General features: G+C 38.2%; 10 protein-coding genes across 10 annotated transcripts; 4 read left to right on the forward strand and 6 right to left on the reverse strand.

Annotated features, from left to right (window-relative positions):
• Positions 1–6: 6 nt before the first annotated feature.
• Positions 7–7,158, reverse strand: CHK1 (Chk1p; the record flags this gene model as incomplete). The annotated part of the gene is made up of 1 exon (XM_062956638.1): positions 7–7,158. One exon carries the CDS (start codon positions 7,156–7,158, stop codon positions 7–9), a length of 7,152 nt encoding a protein of 2,383 aa, XP_062807559.1.
• A 654-nt stretch (positions 7,159–7,812) lies between these two features.
• Positions 7,813–8,388, reverse strand: CDC42 (Rho family GTPase; the record flags this gene model as incomplete). The annotated part of the gene is made up of 1 exon (XM_062956639.1): positions 7,813–8,388. The coding sequence occupies one exon, from the start codon at positions 8,386–8,388 to the stop codon at positions 7,813–7,815; it is 576 nt and encodes a 191-aa protein (XP_062807560.1).
• A 552-nt stretch (positions 8,389–8,940) lies between these two features.
• On the reverse strand, positions 8,941–11,031 carry UPC2 (Upc2p; the record flags this gene model as incomplete). The annotated part of the gene is made up of 1 exon (XM_062956640.1): positions 8,941–11,031. One exon carries the CDS (start codon positions 11,029–11,031, stop codon positions 8,941–8,943), a length of 2,091 nt encoding a protein of 696 aa, XP_062807561.1.
• Positions 11,032–11,541: 510 nt separating this feature from the next.
• PRCAT00000729001 (uncharacterized protein) lies at positions 11,542–11,973 on the forward strand (the record flags this gene model as incomplete). Its single annotated transcript, XM_062956641.1, has 1 exon — positions 11,542–11,973. One exon carries the CDS (start codon positions 11,542–11,544, stop codon positions 11,971–11,973), a length of 432 nt encoding a protein of 143 aa, XP_062807562.1.
• Positions 11,974–12,023: 50 nt separating this feature from the next.
• On the reverse strand, positions 12,024–12,512 carry APS3 (Aps3p; the record flags this gene model as incomplete). Its single annotated transcript, XM_062956642.1, has 1 exon — positions 12,024–12,512. One exon carries the CDS (start codon positions 12,510–12,512, stop codon positions 12,024–12,026), a length of 489 nt encoding a protein of 162 aa, XP_062807563.1.
• Positions 12,513–13,137: 625 nt separating this feature from the next.
• On the forward strand, positions 13,138–14,517 carry PRCAT00000732001 (kynureninase; the record flags this gene model as incomplete). Its single annotated transcript, XM_062956643.1, has 1 exon — positions 13,138–14,517. The coding sequence occupies one exon, from the start codon at positions 13,138–13,140 to the stop codon at positions 14,515–14,517; it is 1,380 nt and encodes a 459-aa protein (XP_062807564.1).
• A 62-nt stretch (positions 14,518–14,579) lies between these two features.
• On the reverse strand, positions 14,580–15,899 carry ENO1 (phosphopyruvate hydratase; the record flags this gene model as incomplete). The annotated part of the gene is made up of 1 exon (XM_062956644.1): positions 14,580–15,899. The coding sequence occupies one exon, from the start codon at positions 15,897–15,899 to the stop codon at positions 14,580–14,582; it is 1,320 nt and encodes a 439-aa protein (XP_062807565.1).
• An 846-nt stretch (positions 15,900–16,745) lies between these two features.
• Positions 16,746–17,192, forward strand: EAF6 (Eaf6p; the record flags this gene model as incomplete). The annotated part of the gene is made up of 1 exon (XM_062956646.1): positions 16,746–17,192. The coding sequence occupies one exon, from the start codon at positions 16,746–16,748 to the stop codon at positions 17,190–17,192; it is 447 nt and encodes a 148-aa protein (XP_062807566.1).
• Positions 17,193–17,309: 117 nt separating this feature from the next.
• On the reverse strand, positions 17,310–17,816 carry PRCAT00000735001 (mitochondrial 54S ribosomal protein mL40; the record flags this gene model as incomplete). Its single annotated transcript, XM_062956647.1, has 1 exon — positions 17,310–17,816. One exon carries the CDS (start codon positions 17,814–17,816, stop codon positions 17,310–17,312), a length of 507 nt encoding a protein of 168 aa, XP_062807567.1.
• A 148-nt stretch (positions 17,817–17,964) lies between these two features.
• Positions 17,965–18,459, forward strand: PRCAT00000736001 (uncharacterized protein; the record flags this gene model as incomplete). The annotated part of the gene is made up of 1 exon (XM_062956648.1): positions 17,965–18,459. One exon carries the CDS (start codon positions 17,965–17,967, stop codon positions 18,457–18,459), a length of 495 nt encoding a protein of 164 aa, XP_062807568.1.
• Positions 18,460–18,548: the final 89 nt, after the last annotated feature.

Consider the following 18,548-nt stretch of genomic DNA (forward strand, 5'->3'; position numbering starts at 1 on the left):
ATGTACCTACTTCAAATTCTCACCGACTGCTGACAAGACTCTTTTCAACTCGCTTGGAAGAATCGGCTTTGATATAAAATCTACCATACCACAGCCAAGAGATTTTTCTCTGTCTTCGCCAGCAACATTAGCAGTTAATGCAACAATCATTGGCACATATTCTGATTTATTCTTCTTATCAAACAATTCTCTGAGTTCAATAGTAGCCGATAAACCATCCTTTCTAGGCATTTGAATATCCATTAAAATAACATCATACTTCTCGTCCTTCTCCAACAAGCTTTCACATTTCACTATAACCTCAACTCCATCCTTAGCATGATCGGCATCATAACCTAGTTTTTTTAGATGCTGAAGCGCAACCTTTATATTGACCAAGTTATCCTCCGCAAGTAAGATTCTTAAGGGATAGCGCTCGGAAAGAAGTGAATCAGACTTTAGTGCTTCTGTAAATGTGCTCAGATTCAGGCTAAGATTTTCAGAGGATTCTTTGAGACCATTGATCATATTTATAATCTTCTGCTTTTGGAACGGATATAAAAGTACAGGATAAGATTCGATTTCTTTCGACAATAAATTTCCAAATTGTGCAACCACTATTATCTTACAATCCTTATGCAATTGCCTCATGTTATCCTTTAAGAAACTGAAACCTTCCTGATGAGCTATTACTAGTGAAAAATTTTTTAGATCATCCTTGTCAGCCTTATCTGTCGTTGAAACAGTCACACTCATTCCAAAATATGTCAACATCTCTCTAAGTGCTTCTCTACTAAGCACACGTCTATCCAAGATCAAGGCTGCGTTATTGAATCCAAACATGCCCTCTTTGCCTGAGAGTGTAATTTCTGGTTCCTTTAACAACTCAACCTGTGTATTTAAAACCAAATGAAACACACTGCCCTCATTCTGACACGTTTCGAATGTCAAAGAGCCGCCCATTAAGTCCGCCAATTTTTTAGATATGGTCAATCCCAAGCCTGAACCTCCAAATTCTCTTCTTGAGGAGCCATCAGCTTGTGAGAATGCACCAAAAACTTTACTTTTTGATTCATCGGGAATACCAATACCGGTATCTTCAACTGAGACATGAATTCTATATCTATCTGAAGTAATTTTCGTTGCATTTACTTCGACTAATATATGACCATCCTGAGTAAATTTCACCGAATTCCCTACTAAGTTGATAATAATTTGTCTGAATCTTGTAAGATCACCAAAAATGTTTTTTATGTTCTGACACCTGTTGAAAAAGACCAATTCTAAATCATTCGCTGCAGCTTGCTCACATGCTAGTTGCAATGCACTTTCTATACAATCATTTAGAGAAAATGGTGCATTCTCTAAAGTGAATGATCCATGCTCTATTTTTGAAAATGCCAAGATACCATCAATGATGTTCAAAGTTACAAGAGCAGAACTTTTAATTGTTTCAACATACTCTCTTTGTGCCATGTTGAGCGGAGTATCAAGAAGAAACATAGAGCAAGACAATAAGGAATTGAAAGGAGTCCGAATCTCATGAGACATATTGGCCAAGAAGCTGGCTTTTTCAGCAGTTGCCTCCTCTGCTGCCTTTTTGGCTACCTCCATTTGTGAATAAAGAATAGCTTTGCCTAAAGAGATAGCAGTCTGCGAACACAACAAGTTTAAGAGGTCTCGCTTCTTCGCTCCAAAATAAGGTAAACGCACTTTAGATCCACCATTCTTCTCCAAGTAAAGTGCACCATAAACTCCAGCTTGGTTTTTTAAAGGAATACATATCATAGCAGCACATGTATTTTGCAGGAAATACTCGTCTTTGCCGAACCTTTTTTCAAAAAGTATATGATCTTCATCTTTATTAACGAATTCCCCAGTGAGCATCACATACGTAAGTAGTGAAAATGGACATAAGTCATTCCTTGAACTTAATGGCTGGTGTTTGATTCCATAAACATTATTTGGTGATCCTACCGCCTTAATGAAAGGCTCATTTTCACTTTTAACCACAACCGCGCCATAGTCCACATCCGAAAGGATAATTGTGCTCTCTAGCAAATTCAAAACTATCAGATCATTATCGTACGACTCCGAAATTGCTAAACATGCCTGAACAGCTCTGTTTAACGATTCATTGCTATCTCTTTCATTATTCATCAGCCTTCTTACTCTCATTTTTTGAGACACTTCTTCACCTATTTTAATTTTATTCCTCTTAGTGTAGTCAGAAGAGGTGAAGAAAGAATTTAAAGAATTATTCAATGGCATTCCCCGCCCCTTGTCTAAAGATTTAGTCAAATCACCGCTGCTTAAAGACTTATTAGTTAAACCAGCCCAGTTATAGGACTCGTTAAGATAATTACTAAAAGATCGCTCAACTGCTTCAACTAGCAACGTGGCCTTCAAACTTCTAAAGGTCTCCAAGGCTACTTTGGCATGAGATGAAATTCTGCGACGACTACCTTCTGTCCTCTTAAGCCATATTGCACATTGTAAGCTACCCCATGCCACATCGTACCAACTTCCGCTCTCTTTCGCAAGTTCGATCGACTCCTCAAACGTATCTAGTATTGATAATGAAGAGTTGCAATTTTCATAAATATCTTTTAGGGCTTTGACAAGTAAGAACTTCGGTGCGAATGTAGATGGGCACATTTCATTCCATACTTCAAACAGTTTATAGGCTTTATCAAATATGGCTTGCCTAGTACTCTCATTACGATGCTTGCTTTGACACAAGACGAATGCTGCAAGACAATAAAAGTCTATGTGCATTATTGACAACGAGAGATCTTGCAGCAAGTGGTACGCATGATTGATCAAGAGTTCCTCTGCCTCTTCAAGACGCCCTGTGATTGTGAAATAGAGTGTTTTGAGGTTGTAATAGCTGAATGTAGCAGCGCTCGATTTTTGGTCCAAGTTTTCATATATCTTTTCTAAATCATCAACATTTAATTGACTTTGAAGTAAATGCAAAACTGCTAAAAGAAAATCATTTTCATTTGACAGATGGTAATTCGACACAAGGGAGGAATTGTCACAGGATGCAAGTATTTGGTCCAATGGATGTCCTGTGTAGTATAATAAATAGAGCTTAGCTGACTTCTTGACGATATCCAAACTCGAAGACTGATAGCCCAATGCTTTTGTGGAGCTGATAAACGTGTCGTAATATTTGAAAACATCACCAATAGGTTCAATGAATATTGCCAACAGACTGATATATATTTCATAAACACTTTTAACGAAAGCAAAGGAAACCTTCTCATCTTGACTGACTAATTCCAAAGCAAATTCACAAAACTGAATGCATCTGCTAAAGCTAGCCTTATCATTTTCTTTCGCCAAATTATTGGCAAATTCCAATAATGGAATAGCACAATATGATGAGACACCCCTCGTATTCATAGCTGTTATCAACTGTCGAACAAGCGATGTCCTTAAGTTCCTTTTATTAAGAATGTAAGTTGGGGCTATCATATCACATATTAATTCATATGCCAACCTAGTATCTGGATCCGTTGCTAAAGGTAGCAGTCTCAAGTTTCTGATTTCAGCAACTGATAATGGAATAGACTTCAAAGCTTCTTTTCCAGCCTTTACATTAATTGACTCATCAAGACTAGCATCAAACCCAACTTTTTGCAAACCCTCGACTGCAACTAGTATACCCTTTTCGGTTTCTCCAAGTCTGAAAAGAGATCGCACTTTCCACGTCAAGAACAAAGTTTCACTAAAACTGTAAAGTTTGTTAGTGCTATCGATTATCTTAAGGCAAGCTCTGTAGTCTTTCAAGTAATAATTACATTGACATAGAGTGAAAGCACTCTTTACTTTTCTCTTCTTATCACGTGGTTTGATAAACTTGTCTGCTATTTCGAAGAATTTCAAAGAGTCCTTTACGCTATAAGTTGATGATGCGTAACGACCTGCCGCAAGTAAGACCTCTAAATAAATATGTTCTTCATCATCTTTGGCTACTTTCCACGAGCCACTGAAATGTGCTGCCATTTTGAGATAATATCTTATGCTAAAATCTGGTAAGTTCTTGATCCTTTTGTAATGCCTCAATCCGCAGAGTCTGTGATACTGCTCTAAATCACCACTGCTATTTAACTGTTCAAGAAGTTCAGCTCGTATGTCATCGTGACTAAATCTATATCTTGTTTGTGTGGCAAGCATCCAGACGCCGGAATCGCTTATATCTATAGGAAATTTCGAGGACATCATTAGATGAAAGGGAAGTTTATAATAGGTTCTTGTTGGAACAATGATTTTTGTTTCCACACATAAGTTGAGCAATTTGAACACGTCATCCATCGATAAGTCTGAAACAATTATCAAATCAGATAAATAGAAATAATACTCAGGACTTGAAAGCGCAGCAAACTTTAGAAGAGATATTGCTTCGTTGGGTACAGCTAAGGTGAGATAAGTCTTCAATATTTCACTTTGCTTCAATTTCAAGATTTTATCGCTAAATGTAAACAGCCATTTCATGTCGCTAGGAATTGCACTTGCATCTAACTTTATGTTGCCAGTTAAACCTGCTATACGAAGCAAATAATTCGTGATTAATATATTCCCTTTTGTCATCGCAAATAGCTTAGAGCTGAGAGTTTGCACTTGTTCGCTAGATCCATTTTGTTTCAGTTTATTCAACATCGAAGATGAGCTTGTTGTATCGTCATAGCTACTTGGACCAGCTTGATGTCTGGGGTTTACAGTACTCACAGCATTTATATATTCTCCAAATTTGCTTCTTTCGAGATATTTCAAGTTTAAAACATGATGTTGAGCATCTCTAGTTTTCAAAAAGGTATAAATTGACCTGATGTTTAGTGAGTTATCCGAGTTCTTGTGCAGATCGTCATATGTAGTAACTATTCGAATTGACATATTTCCTTTCGAATTCTTGGTTCGAGCATAATCCAAAAACTCAGATATCATTGACCATTCTGCCATGCTGCAATAATGAAGGTCATCTAAAAATATCGTTAATCCTTGCAGTCCAATTACGCAAAAAAAAGCTTTCAAAATGTACCTGAACTTCAAGTCTAGGTTAAACGTATGATCTTCAGATTTATTATTATCTGTGTCAACGCTGGATGAGGTGCGTTCATATATCCCACTATACTTTGGACCTAGCAAAGTCTTAAGCTCGGGAATTAGACGAAATAATATTCCAAGATCTAGGGGTATATTAGAAATAATTAAATCATTCATTTTCTGAATTTGATGATTCGAAGAATTTAAAATTTGATTGATAATTGTCTTCATTGAATGAAGAAAAAAGTTATAGACGTTTCCAGACTCCAGTCTTTCAAATTTCCAGTGGCAATAGTAGTCACGGCTTGATATGGCTTCAACTGTTAAATCATTCATCAAGGCCGATTTTCCAACACCTGATGGCCCTTTGATGAATATGAATGAAGCATAAGATCCAAACGTGTAATAGAAGTTAATGAGGTTTTTGTAGTCCTGTTCACGCCCTACCAACTTTCGAGGAAGCAATTGAGAAGGAGGAATATGATTTTTCTCGGGATGAAAATATGGCTCCTTAAGAAGATATTCCTTAGTTTTTTCATCGTTTGACCAGTATTGCGAGACACTGTGACTCATTTGCAAAATGTTATCAATATATGAGTTTTTTACCTTAACCAAGTCATTTATTAGACTGTTACAATCAGAATACCTGTCTGATGCATTCTTCTCTAAAAGCTTCATTATGATGTTACTTAAAGTCTCTGATATCCAACTTTCGCAGATTAAGTGGGGAGCTATGGGTTTTTGTAATATATGCATCCTAATCAACCTGGAAGGATCAGAATCAGTAACAAACGGAAGACATCCTACCAAAAGTTCATACAAAACTATTCCAATTCCGTAAAAGTCTGACCTATAATCAACAGATTTATTGATTTCTCCAGTGGCTTCTGGAGAAATATAGGGCAAGAGATCAGGCACTTGAGCCAAATGCCTCTTCCGATATCCGTTTGACGAATCCTCGGGCTGTAAAGAGAAGCAAAAATCCCATCCAGTCAAAACAACATTTGAAGCTTTTTCAGTTGACTTCAAGATGTTGGAACTTGTAATACCATTATGAACAATGCCAAATTCATGGACGGTAGCTAGGGGTTTTAATAGCTGTATCATATCACTAATAATTTCAATTACTTTAAGTGGTGACTTCGGAGACTGTTTTGCTTTCCTAGCTATGTCTTCAAATAAGCGGTTGGTAAGATTTGTGCCATTCAGGGTTTGATTAGACACTCCTAACAGGTACGAGCCACTCAAATTGTTGTTTCCGACAACTATGCTATCTGAGCTGACGCTAGAAGCAACACTACTGCCTCCTCTCATTTCAGTATTGCCTTGAATGCTAAGGTTTGAATGAATGTCTTTCAAAGACTTGTAATGGAAGTCATCATAGATCAATGCAAAACGTTTCTGTGAAGTTTCATCCTCCACTTCTTCATCACAGTAAGCTATCTTACTGGGATATAATATACCTTTTATTCCTCTAGGCAAAGTTACAGGAGCAAGAAAATCAGGCCTGTTACAGTCAAAGTCGATGGAATCTTCTTTTGGTAGGTAGTCGTTATCGAGGTGCTCATTAGTCCATAATCTGTGTTTGTTTGGAGGGTTTAACCCAGAAAGTATATACCACTCATTTAGAATCCCAGAAAATGATAAGGATCCGTTCATATTTGGAGAAAGTCTGACTAAGACCGTACGTTCAGTCTTGTTTTCTATTGCGTGATATATCTGAATGGACAGCTCAAAGAGAGATGCCATTTGCAGCAAAAGTGTAAACCCATTTATAGATTCGGTTCCTATTTGTAAATACTCTTCTAGTCTGTCAGGATCACTTTCAGGCGATGAGGGCCCTACCCTTTCATTTAAATAGTCTATGTTGTCTGAAATATAGTTCAAGTTTCCCAAAAAAGATCTGAATCCAGATAAGCCATGCTGAAGCTTATGCCATGTACTATTGCTTCCATCATCCTTTTCATTTGATTCTCCAGTGCGAGCTGGCGATATGTTTGAAACTGTTGAAGCTGTATCCTCAGACACGTTGCCACTAGTCTTGCTGCCCCCAGAACGTATATTATCGTCGCTAGCAATCGAAGCCTTACGAGCCTGTAGCTGAGGACTTGAATCTATTGAACTCATGGCCACACAATCCTTTTATCTATCTTTGTCTATCTATTTAGGTATTGAATTTAGGACCAATCTCCTCAGACTTCAACTGTTGACAAACTTTGATGCATGTCTCAGACATTTTAAGTGTTCAGGCTCGGAAATTCTCCGATCTGTAGAAAGGCATCAGAACGGAGCAAGTCCGTGCTATGATCGGTATCCCTTGAAAGATTAAATACCGAGGGCACATAATAATGTGAGGGCAAGTGTTTATTGTTTGTCAGGTAGAATGTGCTTGCATTTATACCACCAAAACCGGTAGGTATGTACGAATAGAAAAAAGTACCGAAGAGGTTTTAGTCACCTGAGATATGGAATTTATGAAAATTGCTTTACAAAGATATAGTGATAAAGGGAGAGGTACAGCAGAAATAAACTGAAGGGTCTAAACTCAAGACAGCTATGATTCGTGTCCAATAGAAGTCTAGATAGTGGAAGACCGGTGGCATTAAAATGGTGAAATATTAACGTAGATGAAGGTATTGTCCTGCGATTATGGCACGAACATGTTGATTAGCGCTTTTCATGAAAGTTAGCGACAAGAATAGTTACCTATGCATTTTGCTTTTCGCACGTCTTTTCTCTTTTTCTTCTATCTCCTTGACAGTTTAAGTGACACATGAATGATCACAAAATAATACACTTCTTCGACTTTTTGATGACTGGAGGTTCAAGAGCAGCCACAATGGCTTCATCAAAGACAGTTTTCAAACCCCTTTGTGTCAATGCAGAACACTCGACATACTTTACTGCTCTTAATTCTTTAGCTAGTCTTTCACCCATATCGCTAGTAATGGGTGACAATTTTTGTCTTTGCAATCTCTGTAAAATTACTTCGTCGTTTCTTAAATCTGTCTGGGTACCGACAATTAAGCAAGGCACACCTGGGCAATGATGGTGCACTTCTGGAAACCATTTTTCTTTGACATTCTCAAATGATGCAGGGGCAATAACTGAGAAACATACTAAGAAAACATCTGTTGAAGGGTATGATAATGGTCTCAATCTATCATAATCTTCTTGTCCAGCAGTATCGAATAATCCCAACGTAAATGGTTCGTCACCAATCATGACCGTTACGGCATAGTTGTCAAATACTGTTGGTACGTAATCAGCTGGGAATTTACTTGTAGTGTATGAGATCAATAGGCATGTCTTTCCGACAGCACCGTCTCCAACTACGACACACTTTATAGTTTGCATTTCTGATTTTGTTTGTTAGATATGTGTGATCAAATCTCTTAAAATTCAAATAATCTTATTTCTGTCTCAAGAATCTTACTTAAACAAACCCTTGATTCTTCTTCTATTTACTTGGGGCTATCTTGGATCCTATAAGCCAGAAGTCTCTTAACTTTTTCTTAATGCCTTGAATTAGTTCTCGTACGCGTTTTCTTTCAAATGCAATCTACTGGTCAACCACTTGTTATTTACTGACTGCGATTTGTACCGAACTTCGAAAAAAGTTGATCTTATGCTTTTTTGTCTCAATCCAGCTTATTGCTACCAGCTATTAAATAGAGCGATTTCCAATCTATGGTATTCACTGGAAATTGATAGCCGTTATTAAACTATGTGTAATTGAAAAAAAGAAAAAAACAATGTTTAGATAGGCGTTTTATCCCTAATACGCTGTTTCAGCAAATAATTAAATTTTTAGGTTGTGCGGGTAACTAATCGCGTCCTACACGACTAAAAAATAATTCTCTCCAGAGGATCTCGAAGACAAAACGGATATTTGTATATGTATATATTCTATTTAATGTTCATAAAGCCACTGTCTCCTTGCATTACGTCGAGATTACTAGTAATATCGCTAGGTAGATTATTTGTATCGACAAGCCCCTTAGTCAAAGAACCTGTAGGATCAAACTTCGATATTTCTTCGTCGAGGTCATTCTCCACGATCGCTGGACCACCACCAAGGAAGTCCAACATCATATGCATTCCACCTGCACCACCAGCATACTCCTCAACATCTACCGGGAGAACTTGAGATACACCTTCAAGGAACCATACTTTGTCCTTCATTTCAGTAGTAAAGGATCGTAATAATTTATAATAGGATCGCATGATTCTCATGGATTTGACATCGCCTGTCATAAGTAATGAAAGAAACTCTTTATCAAGTAATGCTGGGAATGAAAACACTCGTAAGAGAAAGTCCGATTTATACCTTTCCTTGTGAAGTTTACTCAAATATGCTAGGGTAATTAAATACGGTGAGTCAATCGGAACAGGAAAAAGATCCGCTATATCAGAGTCGTGGCATTCGAGATCGGTATAATATCTTTCTTTCTCATCCCCAGTACTCTTCGAAAAATTAACTCTTCTGCCCATGATGTCGCCCAAGTCCCCTAGGTCGACAGATATAAACTTGTAGAACCGTGAGGTTTCTGTCAACGGCCAAACAGCCGTTAATATTGTAGCAGCTCCTTTGACATGAAATATCCACGCAGATGCAGGTAGAGACTTCGGAGAAGTCGACAGAGGAAACGAAGCATTAGCCAAGGAATCCATGATTAAAATTATAGCGCTCGCCACCAACGCATCGGTGTTGTCTGAGTTAATATCCAAAACTGCTTCTCGTAATAGCCTCAAAGAATCTCCTCTGTGACAAGTCACGCACTGATCTAAACCCTTCTCTGTACGTGACAAATGAGTCGCACTGAATGCGAGTATGGAATGCATTAAGAAAGGATAATCGAATGCCAACATGGGTATGTCATGGCTCCATACATGAGTATCAGATATTCCTGCTGCTGTGATGGTCTTCGAAACTTGAGTTGTGTAATGGAACATTAATCTCAAATCGAGCATATTCAAATTAGTAGACTCCATACCAGCCATTGGATTGTTGAGGGGATTATTTGTTAGACCTGCTGCCAGGGTATTTATATTAGGGGAAATGGTGGGCAACGAATTATTTGGTGTAGGTGTATCTCCATGCTGTTTTGCGTCAGTATCACGACGATTGTTTACCGAATCATTAGACTTATCTTTTAGCACATTATTGAATTGTGACTGATTATTCAATTGAGAGGATGCAGAAGAAATTGAATCATTAATTTTAACTCTGCCGTTTCGAACATCTTCTCTGTGTTTAGCATCTGGGTAGGGAGGCACATTACGAACCCCTTCAATGTTTTCATGTTCTTGATTATTTATGTTGTTATGGTTATTGTGGCTGCTCTTATTACTTGTTGAGTTAGCACTTCCACTATAAGCCCCATTAAGATTACTGGATACCGATTTATGGATCTGAGAATCTATTATCAGACCTAAATTACTCAAATCAATGGGCAATTGTGCCAATGTGGCCAAATTAGTTAAACTCGCTAAATTCCCTAGATTATTAAGGTTGCCCCCTAATCCACTTAAATTGTTTACAAGATGACTCAAATTCAAATTATTTAAGTTACCTGCCTGAAGTAAAGTCGATGGAATACTACTGAATCCCAGGTTCAGTTTATCGCCCAATTCATTCGGACTTGGGGTTATTGAAGGTGTCGCCTGTTGTGTCGTTGGCACTGATTTTTCCAGAGACGACGAACCTGGCGAAGACGCGTCCGAAACCTTTCTTTTCTTAACAAAATTTCCCTCTTCATCTTCTTTCTTCCTATCATCTTCGTTAAGCACATAACCACACGTTAAATTCATATGTTTGCATTTGTTACAAACTGGTTTGGTCTCATCACATTTTACTCTTCTTTTCTTACAGGTTGAGCATCCATTCCTAGATTTCTGATGATACTTTCTCTTTCCTGTAGATGCTTTTGATCTTTTAGAATCGTCTTCAGTACCTTCATCCAAGGCGCCTGTGTTGCTTCGTTTTGTGCCAGACATCTTGTAATGCGTATACCGAACAACTTTTTGAGTTATGGGGTCACTCTTATGATAAACCCTTTAGAACCTCAGAATATACTTCAAATGATAATTTTGGGTCTGTAAGCCTAAAACCAAGCACCTATGCTCTTATTTTTAGTAGTTGAATACTAAGACTCTATTATAGAAGGTTTTGTCGTATAGCTCGTTTACCAATTTTTTTTCTCCTGATCGTTTTGTATAATGGATGATGTCTGCGAAAAGTCAGACTGTACGATAAGACAGATTTTAAGGCTATGCTAAGATTGGGGAAACACCGTATAATGCTAGTCTCCCTATTTGGCTGAATAGATGATTAGTATTACGAATACGCATATTCATTGCCTTTTACTTACATTGCTTACATTGCTTAAGGCAAACACTTAAGATCGTTATAGCAACAGTCGACTCACGTGACTTATAGTCTCAAAATGTAAGCTCATTAAAAAAGCATGTAATAGGGTAGAAGAGAAGAACTATTTGACGGCAAATATGAGTGTTCAGAGACCCTTGTGGGTCAGTTGGGCTCGGGTATTTCTTACAGGTGCTGGTATTATCGGAACAGGCGTCGTCCTTTATAAATATACTGTCCCCACTGATGACCAACTCATTGCATCGTTTTCTCCAGAGATCAGAGCAGAGTACGAGAGAGACAGAGAGTTCAGGCAAAAAGAACAACAAGCGGTAATGGACAATGCAAGAGAAACCGCAGCTAGTGATAATCCTATTTGGATGGCAGGTAAGATTAAGTCGCCGTTTGATAAGGATACCAGAGGCATGGACCCTCAATTGGTGGACTACGAATTGTTTCGAAAACTGAAGAATGATGATTTTAAACAAGAACAAATAAAGCGTGCCCAAGAAGATCTCGCAGAGACGGAGAAGTTATCCTCCAAGAAGCGTAGTTGGTGGTCATGGAAATAGTAAATAGTAAGAAGTGTTAGTTACAGTAATTAGTTAATTTATTATATGACTTAATTTCTGCTCCAAAAGCTGCCCTCTTTTGACATTGCCAGCAATATACTTGCTCCAATACCTCCTCCGGAACCATTTGAAGCATAGCTTTTTTGGCTATTTGCTTCGTCGACAGCGGATACGATCCTATTGATATTTGTATCAATAACCATGCCTCCTTGTATTATTTCTTCCAACACTGTTTGTAATACTTGCCAACCAAATACTAAATCCAACTCACATACATTCGTGAAGCATTTATCTAGACACTCGACAAATACCTGTATTAAGTCTAATATGCCTAGTTCTGATTCCTGATCATCAACAACAAATACAAAGTATAATGTGGCATAATGTCTATATATCACCTTGATATCATCTAAGTCCTCCAAAAGTGAAGGTGAGGTCAAAAAGGAACATTCTTGAGACGTTCTAACGGATACTAACTGGTATACTTGTTGTAATAGTAGTCTTTGTGTAGATATGTCAACTGGTGTATAAAATTTCATCAACCGTGGTAAACCATCATTATTGACTAAAAAGGTTAGTGAATCGTCCTCTAAGCACAATAATCATTCATACATACATATTAAGACTGAATGAATCATATTTATTACTATTTAAAACAATATTCATCAATATGGCGTGAGTTGTGACAGTTGATCTTCGCACTCATATATCAGATAAAGTGGTAGCACTATTATAGACACAAAAGCACAAGAGTTGCAACTTGATCCAATACCTATCAATTAAATGCATTATTTATGGATATCATCTTATTGTATATTATATAAATTATTATAGCTTTGGTTTGGGAAAGAATTCGGGTTATTCTGTCAAAAAAGGGGAAATTTTGTAGTAAAATGATGCAGTTGTACCTAAAATATGAGCGCATTAGCATCCAATTAATAACCATATGAAAAGAAGTTCTTCATTCGCGTTTTGGTGGCCCTGGCAAGGTCGATTGAAGCCCCCGTCGAGGCAATGGGATCCATTTAAATATGGTTGAACTCAGCTGTTCTCGCATAGCTATATCAATCCCATCTTTGTGTTAAGAACCTCAACTGAGTTCATTTGTCAGCTAAACTTCACCTAAAAGCACCTACGAAGCTAGAGGCAAATAGACCTACTGAAATGAGTTTAAAAGAGGCAAAGAAATTAGATTCGCAGTATGAAATACATAGGAAGGATTTCGTGATTCCGACCTTCAAGTCATTAAACATCACTAATGAAAAATTTCCTGAAGAAACTGAGTCGATATACTTGTGTGGAAATTCTTTGGGATTATTACCAAACGATACGAGAAAAGCAATTAATGATGAATTAGATGCTTGGGGTCAACGAGGAGTGGAATCTCATTTTGACCATCCTGGTGATGCGAACGGATTAACTTCTTGGGTAGATATTGACTTGCCCTTATTGCCCTTGCTAGCTCCTATTGTTGGAGCTAAAGAAAGCGAAGTTGCGGTCATGGGTTCTTTAACAAGTAATTTGAATGCTTTGCTAATGAGTTTTTACAAGCCTTCCAACAGAAGAACTAAAATAATGTTCGAAAAGCAAGCATTTCCTTCCGACTTTCATGCATTCTCAAATGTAGTGAAGTTGCATGGATATGATGAGTCTCATTTAATACAGCTTTCTCCAAGAGAAGGAGAGGATTTATTAAGGACAGAAGATATCTTGGATTCAATTAGCAGAAACCATGAAAATTTGGCTGTCATTTGCTTGCCTGGAATTCAATTTTATACTGGACAATATTTTGATATAAGGACGATCACTGAACATGCCAAAAAATACGGAGTTGTGGTTGGTTGGGACTTGGCACATGCTGTGGGGAATGTAGATCTAAAACTACATGATTGGGATATTGATTTTGCAGCTTGGTGCTCATACAAATATCTCAATGCTGGTCCTGGGGGGATTGGAGGAATCTTTGTTCATGAAAAGCATACCAAAGATAATTCCAGAGATCACTTCGAGCCCCGATTAGCTGGTTGGTGGGGCACCGACTTGAAAAATCGCTTCAAAATGTGTGAAAATTTTGATCCAATGAACTCAGCGTTATCTTATAGGCAGTCAAATCCTTCAGTCATAGACTGCGTCGCCTTAAAAGCTTCCTTAGAGATATTCAAAAGAGCCGGTGGTATCGTTCCCTTAAGAGAGAGAAGCATTGCATTGACTCTGTTTCTTGAGAACTTACTAGTAAACTCAAAATATTGCTTGAATAATCTGGCTGATAAAAAAAGACTTGGCTTCAAGATTTTAACTTCACACAACCAGAATGAAAGAGGTTGTCAACTCTCGCTATTATTTCAGCCACATAGTGACGATCCATTACAAGATACAATGTCAAGAGTGTTTCAAGACTTGCATGACCATGCAATTATTTGTGACGAAAGAAAGCCAGACGTCATTAGAATTAGCCCAACGCCATTATATAATACATTTGAAGAGACTTTCTATGCTACACAGAGACTCTTTGAAGCTTTAGACCACATTTCAAAGAAGTCATAGAAACAAAGTTACATTTACATCATGTAGCAATTTAGCTATATAGATAAACTTTCATCAAATACTTATAAAGTAGATGCGACGTGGAAATTCTTTCCAGCATAAATTGCATTGTCACCTAATTCTTCTTCAATTCTCAAGATTTGGTTCAATTTGGCTAATCTTTCAGATCTAGCAGGAGCACCACTCTTAATTTGACCACATCTTAAACCAACTGCCAAGTCAGCAATAGTGGTATCTTCAGTTTCACCAGATCTATGAGAAACCATAACACCCCAATCAGCACCAAAGGACATGTTAGCAGCCAAAATTGATTCAGTTAAGGTACCTATTTGATTAACCTTTAACAATAAGGCATTTGCGGCCTTCTTTTCAATTGCAGTCTTGATTCTTGTGATATTAGTGACGGTCAAATCATCACCGACAATCTGTGCCTTGGAACTAGCCTTAGTAAAGAAGTGTGACCATGCTTCCCAGTCATCCTCAGCAAATGGATCTTCAACAGAAACAATTGGATATTTTTCAATCAAACTGACATATAAATCTGCCAATTGTGGACCTGACAACCACTTAGATTTGTCAGAATTTGGATTTTTGAAATCCAAATCGTACTTACCATCCTTGTAGAATTCAGAAGAAGCTGAATCCAAAGCAATGTGAACTAAGCCAGTGTAGCCAGCCTTTTCAATTGCAGCCACAATCAAGTCCAATGCCTCTTCTGGAGTAGAGATATCAGGTGCAACACCACCTTCATCACCAACATTACCACTACTAGGGCCGTATTTCTTAACAGTCAAGGTCTTTAAGTGATGGTAAACTTCGGAACCAATTCTCATAGCTTCAGAAAAGGTAGGGGCACCACTTGGAACAATCATAAATTCTTGGAAGGCCAAGTCACCACCAGCATGAGATCCACCGTTCAAAACGTTTTGGAATGGAACTGGCAAGACATATTTATCTTGGCTTGCTCCACTAAGATCAGCAACATGCTTATATAATGGAATACCCTTTTCAGCAGCTGCTGCCTTTGCAACAGCTAACGAAACACCCAAGATAGCATTAGCACCCAATTTAGACTTGTTAGGAGTACCATCTAATGAGTTCAAGAAGTTATCAACTTTCACTTGATCCTTAATGTCTATGTTCTCCTTGATCAAGGCCGGGCCAAGAATGTTGTTGACATTGCCGACTGCCTTGGTAACACCCTTACCAAGCCATTTGCTTTTGTCACCGTCTCTTAACTCAATTGCTTCATGAATACCGGTCGAAGCACCAGATGGAACTGTAGCTCTGAAAACACCTTTTTCTGTTGTGACGTCGACTTCAACAGTTGGATTACCACGAGAATCGTAAACTGTACGTCCTAAAACTTTTGTAACTGCCATTGTACTATATTCTTATCTAAAAACCTGATACAATTATATATACTTGAGTGGTTCGAAAAACTCGTAGATTGTTCGCTGTATTTATAGTGTCCAAGTCTCAACAACTTTCTGTGGATCACACTTTCCCGACCAGCCGAGCACGCTCGTGATTGATCACCTAATGACGACAGTGACTCAATGGTCAAGGGTTAGTCTCTTAGCGACAGACTACAAGGCATCTAGTAGAGATTTAGGAATCAAGGGGTCCAGTATCAGAGACATGTGTTCGAAGACATACTTTCCCTGGCTGCGGCATTGAGACACAAACTAGCAGAAAGAACCTTATTGCAAAAAGGACCGTAACCGTCTTGATGCTTCAAAGTTGTCTCCAAGGAGATATTGATTAGTATAGAACTCTAACACGTAAGGCTTGGCTTCTTAATACTAAGTAGATCAGGGTCCTCGTCGGTTGTGCTTCGATAATAGGACCAATCCTCGCAGCAGCATCGTAAGGCTAGCAGGGTGCAGATTTCCCGGTAGCAACCGGAAATTGAACTTTAAGTCTGCCGAAACACACCGGGAATCAATAGGGTATGTAATTGTTAGAACTGATGAATACTCCCGGGAAAGGCTTCTTAGAGATGTGGAGTATGTTGCTTGACGTAGCTAGAGTGTGCCGACTCTCATTGAGCTTGGACCTGTATTTTATGTAAAAGTGTCAATTTGGCTGAAACATGATTATATCGACTTTTTTATCATCGAAATGTCCGATTTATTTTCAATTTCAAAATAAGGCTCTATAACGTAACAACTTATATATAAAGCGCTGGTAGTGCTATTTTCTACACAGTAGACCTTGATAAAGATATGGACAAATATACGGCGGCTAAAGACCAGCTTACTCGACAGATCGTGCAAAAGCAGGAGCTTGACGCTCGATTGGCTAAGTTAGAAGACACTATCTATGATAAAGAGACAGAATACTTTAATGAGAGCATGTACGGAAATATAGTCAAAGGATTTGACAACTTTGCGAAAAACAGTAGTGGAAGCTCTAACAAAAAGAGATTGCAGTACACAGATGATGATCATGTGTTTAGTCTTAGTTCATCTACCTTTGTTCGTGCGATGATGAAAAGGCAGGGATTGGGTTCAAGCTCGAAAGAAGACTTTGATGACTATGAGGACACAGTGGAGCCAATTCAACAGCCTCCGGCAAATGGTACTTCTGCTACTTCCCCGAGCAATTCTGCGAACACCCCAAATTCATCCACCCCAGGAAGAAAGAGAAAGGCAAGAACTTTCGATGATTAATGATGTCCAGTACAACTGTCAAAGTCATGATGGTAAAATGTAAAAAATTATTCATATATGTTACGTCTAATTCAATTAATGATATTTAAATATTTACAAGATGTTCAAATAATGTGTTTACTTTTCAGCTACATAGTCGTAGAACCATGGCTTATTAGATGGATATTCGGTTGGAATCCTCATTTCTAACGAGAACCTTTTATCGCTCTCTGGTTTATTGGCATGTTCAAATAACTCAGGACTGGTCTCTTTTAAATCGTTCATTGCGTTAACAATACTCTCATATTGCTTCTTTAGGTCTTCATCTTGTCTTTGCTGTTTTTTTCTCTTATATAATTTCCATGCATTATCAATAGTTCTATGTTTTATTAAATCCTCATTGCAAAGACTAATCAATTTCGGTTGCTTCCTTGACGCCGACAATGCAGAGAGTTGATTCACAACTTTCTGAGTGGATGGTGTAAGTGCCGACTTCTTCTTGGTACGCACAAACTGCTTTATTATAGGAGCATTTGAAGTAAATTTGGGACCACGGAACATCTGACTCTTTGAAGCTAAAAAGTCTTTAAAGGAACTTCTTTGTGACCAATATCGACTGTACTTTAACGTTTCGGAAAGCACCATGAAAAAAAAATTAAAATACGATATCCCAATAAGCTACACAAAAGTGCCATCGCAGACTTATGACACAAAGCCGATTGCATAGTTATAGTAGTTGCTCTATTAGTTATCAAAGTGCAATTGACCTTCAAAGAACATGAACACTTAGAACATGTCAGGATCTGAAAAGCTGAATTTCAAAACAAAGCAATCAGAAGCAGATGCTCAAGGTACTACAGTCGATGGGCGGCGTGAGCTGCCTCCTCCCCCATATTCGGAGCTGGAAGGTGTGCAGCCAAGACAGGACTATGGGCCACCTAGTTCAGGTTCTTGGGGACCAAGTGGAGGTCCAAATTATAACAACCAGACTCAATATGTGAATCAGGGTAAACCTTACGATCCTATGAATGATCCCAATGTATATAAAGTCGCTCCCCAGATGGTCGATATTACAAGGGCAAACCCTGAACATTTGAATCCAGATTACATACGATACCAGGAAAGAGACAGGCAGAGATTTGCACAAGGTGATTTTCCTAATCCAAGATCATCCTTTAAGCATGGTGCTCCATTAGCCCCAAGTAAAAAGGATCCTACAAATTCTACTGGGAAGAGCTTTCCTGGTAGAAGTGGCGTCACTTACAAGAATGCAGCTAATAACAATTGAACGATTTCCATAAATTTATGTACGACAATATTTTCATTTAAAATGCTTGTTTTCCTTTCCTAGTCTGCTATTTCACTATTTTCTTCATC

Source organism: Priceomyces carsonii, assembly GCF_900007245.1.
Source record: "Priceomyces carsonii strain CBS4050 genome assembly, scaffold: Debaryomyces_carsonii_scaffold_1, whole genome shotgun sequence".
Lineage (NCBI taxonomy): Eukaryota > Fungi > Ascomycota > Pichiomycetes > Serinales > Debaryomycetaceae > Priceomyces > Priceomyces carsonii.